The 6,569-nt window shown below is 34.3% G+C and overlaps 1 protein-coding gene across 2 annotated transcripts in view; it reads left to right on the forward strand.

Annotated features, from left to right (window-relative positions):
* Window positions 1–3,093, forward strand: part of glis3 (GLIS family zinc finger 3) — a 20,170-nt gene extending 17,077 nt beyond the window's left edge. For both annotated transcript variants that reach the window (XM_015027459.1, XM_015027456.1), the window contains exons 9-10: window positions 671–816; window positions 2,254–3,093. In XM_015027459.1, coding sequence (XP_014882945.1) covers window positions 671–816; window positions 2,254–2,375 — 268 coding nt within the window. In that variant the 3' untranslated portion in view covers window positions 2,376–3,093. The remainder of the gene's footprint in view (window positions 1–670; window positions 817–2,253) is intronic.
* Window positions 3,094–6,569: the final 3,476 nt, after the last annotated feature.

Here is a 6,569-nt window from a genome sequence, read left to right on the forward strand (position 1 = left end):
TTTTTTAAACCAAAATATATAAAAATTCCCCCAATGTCAGGGTTTGCAGGTATTTTTTTTTTTTTTTTTTTTTTTTTTTTTTTTTTTCTTTTTTTTATCTTTCTGCCTAGCTAATCAAAGTAACTGGGCAGGACAAATAATGAAGTTGCTGTACAACAATCAGATTTTGGGGTCTCTTTGTTGTGCTTTGGTGGCAGCTTAAATTAACTAATGACGGATTTATTTCACAGAAAATATGAAATGATTATATATGATCTTAACACACAATATTAATTATAATTTTGGATTGTAATAGATTATTTTCAATTTGTGGAATTAATTGATTGACAGATTATTGTATTTATTTTTCATGCATTTCTTTTATGTCATATCCTGAATATTGAATGATGTTTTTTCACAAAAATGTGGCATTTTTGGCCCTTTACATACCTTGCTGAATGTTAATATTAGCTTTAAGAGCTGTACTGTTTCTCCAGAAGTTGATACAGTTTTACCATATATAAAACCATGATCATTTAAATCCAAATTTCTACATATAATATTGTATTTGATAATATTTCCTTATAATAATGACCAACTGGAGAGGTTTGAAATATGTTCAAAGTTGTGTGTGTGAGAAACATTTATTCTCAACGAGAATTAGTATTTACTAAAGCTTGAAATACTTCAGGTTTGTTGATGAGCTGATCTCCAGGGACTCCTCCGGGCCTTCCTCCTCCACCTGCCACCCTCTTCCTCCCAGCGGACCGATGCTCCTGAACAACTGTGATCTGAAGCAACTTGGCCAGCCTCCTGATGTGGTGGATCAGAGCCCAGGTACTCCTACTCTAAAAATAATTTTTAAAAAAAATTCAATACACACACTCAAAATATCTAAAGAGCCTGTTTAAAGTGTCCTGCAAAAGTATTCACATCTCCTTTTGTCCCATTTTGTCACAATAATGTCGAAAAATTTAGCATTATTTGTGTTCACTTCCACTTACTTTGACGCTACTAAATAAATAATTGAGTACAACCAGTTGCCTGCTGAAGTGACCCTTATTTATCCACATGTGTATAATTTCATAAATACAGTTTACCTATGAAGCCCTCTGTAGTTTGCTCAGAGAACATTTGTAAACGTATAGCACATTGAAGATCACATAACACAGACTGTACAAACTTACAGACTCATATAGCAGACTTACAAAGGCATGACCATCCATTTCAAACGGACAGGTCAAGCAAAGTGGAGATTAATCTTAGGAGAGGCCAGTGGTATCTCTTGAGGAGCTGCAGTGTTTCACAGTTCAGATGATAGGACATCTTGACGTTGCATTATAAACCACGGACTGTACATAACTGGCCTTTATGGAAAAGTGGCGGGAACAAAGTCCTGTTATGACTTGTATGTGAAAGAAGGTGCTTTGGTTATACAAAAAATAGCTTTCTGGCCTTCATACAAATGACTTTGTAAATGAACAATGCGCATCACCCTTAAAACACTGTCCCCACAGTGAAACATGGTAATGTCAGCATCTTACTCTGGGAACAAAAAGCAAAACTTTCCGACTCCGAACCTTTGGGGTTATGTCTGCAATTGCATTAAAACTGTGCCAACTAGATATAGTAGAAATATGGTACAGTTCAGATATTTTTCTGAGAAAAAAATGTGAAAACTGTGGATCATTTTCCTCCGGCTTAATTGTTATTCTCTATTTGGTGATGGTCTATCACATGAAATTCAAACTATGTGCATAGAAGTTTGCGGATGTGACTTTGAATACTTGTAAGGCACTGTACAAAGGTTTGCATAATTTGTCAATCACTTTTCAGCTGTGCTGTGTCTTTATGATAAGCATTAGCAGCTGATATCGTTTCTTTTCAGTCATAATCAAGTACCTTTCAAATGCATGTCACCTTTAAATAAAACATGTTCCTGCTCAGACTCGGCAGCCACAGAGATCCTGACGAGGTTCTCTGAGATCAAATGTTTGATGTTTAAAAGCAGCGTGAATAAAAAAGGTGGAATTTTCTCCTTCACCCTGAAGAAAAATTCCTCCAGTTCCCGTATTTATGGTAATGCTTATAGAAGCAGGCTTTGCTGCGGTAGTCAATTATCACCATGGCTGGACTTCCTCACAAATAGCCTTTGAAATGCTTAAAGTGCATTGTAGAAAGCAGTCAAGGACAAGTACTTTATTGCTTTTTGATGTTCTTCTTTCTCACACTGCATACGTAGATCGCTGTGTTTCTGCTTGCAATCTGCTGCAGGTTTTGACGTCCATGTTCAAATTCAAGACGCCTCTGCTGCTCAAGAGTTGCATGGCGGGGATTACTTCTGCATGGTGGACCACAGCTCAAGCAAGGTCTCCAGCATCTATACAGAGGCGTGATGCTACTACTAATACTACTCAGTCGTCGTGGGTTTGCACTGTTTCGTATTCTTTTATATTTAAATCAAATGATTCACAATAAGAACTTATGGGAGAATGTACATGAGCCTTCAGAAATTTCGTGTTTTCTTAATCCTTTCCTACACAGTTTGGATATAACATAAGGTACTTCAATACTTTCAGGTGGCATTTTGCACAATGTCAATACTGAATCAAAGCAAAGTATGCAAGAGATGATTTATTACAGTTTTTTCTTAGAAACGTGTCTTGGTAACTATAGTAACAAGACAACCTTTATTATTTGACAGCAGTGTCATACATATTACTTGTTGCTTGAATAGAGTAGTGTTCAACGAGCGCTCCTGTGTTTAGACAATGAGGGAAATTACTGTTTGGGATCACACCAGTGACTTTTAATGCTTTATTACTGCAAATTATTTAAACTTGACAACATGCTTGGCCTTCAATGAAAGCATTATGTAATGCTTCACATTTTTGGACCTCTTCTCTTCCATTTTATGCCCGTATGGTGAGAGCAGGTACATTGTTATAATAATTAATTGTAATGATAGTCTCTTATTTCCAGTTTGTATTTTAACAAATGATCAAAATTCATATTATTTCCTTGTAAGTTCCACAGGATCGGATAAGAGAAGTAAGTAATTTGTACTCATATGTTGTTTTTTTTAATAAACTCTGCATGGAGATTTTAACCTAATTACTCGTGACTCATTTCTTTTTTTTAACTGATGGACATTTTTATATTGTTTTATTCAGTGAGGAGGGGATGGTCAGAAGAAGTGTCTTGAGTGCAATAGCTTGGAGATTTAACACACCCGGACCTGAAAGAGGGATTTAAAACCTGCTGCAGCAAGCCTGATCTGGCTGTAAAACACCACCATGAAAGACAGCTTGTGAAATAAACTGTAATTGAAAACACTAAAATAGCGCCAGCACTCATATAGATTCTAAAATATCTGCTGTGACTTGTTGTTTACTCTGCTGCATACGCCCACTTCTCCAAATAGGGGTTTCTATTCTTTATATGACGGTCATAGGTCACACCTTTGTTGTTGTTGTATGAATTAGCTTTTAGCTGCAATCCCTTAATGCCGCTGTCAAAAAACTTTGCTCTGACGACATAGTCTGTCACGCCTCTCACTCTGTAAGTCTGTAGTAAGTTTTTTTCACAAAATGGTATTTGCTCTTAAAAGGTCACTTCAAGAAAGTGTTACAGTTTCAAACACTGGTTTTAAAAAAAATGCCCAAACTGCATCAGTGGACAAACCTTCTCTTCATCATAACCAACATCCACAATCAATATTGGTACCTCTGCTGTGGTATGCCATTGTCCCTCAGGTTCTGGTTGTTTCTTCCCCGATGCAAGAGATGTTCAGAATACAACTCAGGACCAATTTGCACATCTTTAATTGATTCTGTGTGTCCCCAGACTGCTATTCAAGAACAGTAAAAATTTGGCTTGCATGTGCAGGTAGATGGATGTTGTTTTTTTATTTTATAGCCAACGATTTTTGCAGATAGATTAAATTCTTTTTTTAAGAATGTTTGGTTAAATGCAAAGTATTTATCTTTCATAAGCCAGGTTACTTGCTTTCATTTAAATTTTATAGAAAATAGGTCCAGAAACATCCAGGGACTTCTTAAAAGCAGATTCTGGCACGTCTCTTCATCAAACCTGCCTAAATATAGCGAATGTTTTAGAAGAAAGGCTGATCCGTGTCCTCCTCTTGTTGCTCAGCAATGAAAAAAAACTTTCTGGACTAAAATAGAAACCAATAGACCCCCCCAAAAAATCAGTAAACTGTATGTACTCCCTTTAGAAAGGTAAATTTATGAAACCCTCTTCATGTTTTGCACCTACATTTATTTTCACACTTCTTTGTTACTTGCATTAAAATATTGAATATTTAGTTTAGCAATGGGCAGACAAAATTTAAAAGTTATATTTATATTTTGAATGTTTCTTTAAATTATTTTTACAATCCATTAATGATTTCATCTTGACACTTTGGACATTACTGTCCTGAAACAACTATGTTTCAGCAGCTGAAACTCAAAATGCATGTTTCATTTCATAAATGTGTGTTTCAGAATTATTTATCTGATTTAAAACCAATAAAAAGGCTCAATATGTTTTATTTGTGTTGATTGGTTTCATTATGTCTAGGTTTCCATGGCTCAAAAATACAATACCCTTTAAGAAATCTGAAATATTTTTGCCACCCTCTCTACTTTTCTTACGTGGAAATCCATCTGCATGGGTCCAGTTGGACTCAGTTTTCACATCCACTTAGTTAAAACTAAAAGGACAAACAGTTTTACTCAAATCTTTTACCAAGAGTGTTATTCCTCAGATATATTTCACTAGTTGCTTAGCAACAACAACGACAGCTTTTCCAAAAAGCATCTGTTTAGTAAGTGCTAATCAAATAAAGTCTTATGCTGTAGACACAGGTGGTTGGTAAGGCTTTGTAGTCAGTATAAAGCTGCTAAACAATGTGTCTTTGTTTGATTGCTACTGTCAGCTTAAAAGTTTTTCATGAATATTTAGCCCCACTTGTGCAACCCGCCCAGATTGGCTTACTTTTAGCATCCATATGTGCAAATAGATATTTTGAGAGGATCTGAATATACTGGCAAATAAATCATAGAGGTGAATATTTTCTTTCAAGGACAAAATATGCAAGTTTTGGAGCAAAGTACAAGTGAAAATCTGGACCCACAGTGCTATCAATCAGGAAAATTACCTTTAACTGGAGAGATTGAATAAAATTACAAAATTGGTGAAAGTAATAGCTTTCCTCCTTCCCAACAAAGGAAAAAGAAAGAATGGGTTTACCATGTCCTAATTGGTTGTTATTAAATAGGAATAAACTTTTTGTTTTAATATTTAATTTATGTCTCGTGAAGAACTATTCATTCAAAAGAAATAGGAAGGAAAACTAATATTTACGAATCACAAACTCGGGCTTGGAGACAGCACAACAACACCATGCAGCTTCACTTTTCTAAATAATAACAAACTACGCAATTAGAAATGAGTCATCTGTGAAATTGATGAGCTCATGTGTAAAAATTACACATGAGCTCTTAAATATGTTTGAATGCTGTGGCAAACTCTAGAAATATTTTGCATTATGTAGTCTTATTGTGTCCTATAATCGGAGGTGTACTTAAGAAAGAGGGGCACTGCTTCAACATATTCTGACTCAAGGAAAAGTAAAAATAGTCAACCAATAAATAACTCACAAAGTAGTAAAATAGTATTCCGTGAAAAGACTACTTGAGTACTGAGTAAATGATCAAAATGTCTGATTTAATATTTTAAAATGATGTCATCATAAAAAAAAACAGATATGTGAAAATTCTGGCATTTTAAAGATTAAAATGAAAAAGAAGTGTAAACAAATAATTCTAAAATAACTCATTCAAACAGAACAAACAATTTTCTATAACAATATGAACCTTTGAAATCAATACTTAGAGAAGAGGATAACTTCCAATGAAAATATTTACTGTTTATTTTGTTTTTGTTTTTTTATCTAAAAATGGGCCAGGACATTAAATAGATAGGAAATAACCTTAGAAAAACAAAGCTTGTGTCCAAACAAGAGGCCTCACTTTAAATCTAGATACATTTCTGGTTAAAACATATTTGTTTGTTGAAGTTAGAGTTATGTCAATGTTACAATATCCAGAAATTTTACTCAAGTAAGATTCTTCCTAATATTCCCCAAGTAAAAGTAAAAAAAAAAAAAGTATGGTGAAGTAAAACTTCTCCTACAAGTGCTTTGTAGTAAATGTGAGTAAATGTCTTCAATGAAACACATTTACTCAAGTAAATGTAATTGAGTAAATATACATATGCACAAAGCAAAAATAACGTGAATCCTTATCAGAAAGGCCAAATCATAGTCATAGCATAGTAGGAAAAATGACAACAGAAAAAATCTTATGCCACCCAAAAATTTCTTATGCACATATTTTAGATTTTTTTTTCTTCATGTTTTAAAATATATTGAACGTGTTTCAATGGCCAAATCATTGAAACATATTCGTACAGAAGGGGAAAACGTCTGTATTTTTGAGGAAATACATTTCATTAAAGGAATATATAGATATATTTAGCCTATGTGTGCGCTTAAATCCCCTCCCACCTGCCTGGTAAGGTTG

This window comes from Poecilia latipinna, unplaced genomic scaffold (assembly GCF_001443285.1).
Source record: "Poecilia latipinna isolate Pla-1442-1.1 unplaced genomic scaffold, P_latipinna-1.0 Scaffold103, whole genome shotgun sequence".
In the NCBI taxonomy this organism is placed as follows: domain Eukaryota; kingdom Metazoa; phylum Chordata; class Actinopteri; order Cyprinodontiformes; family Poeciliidae; genus Poecilia; species Poecilia latipinna.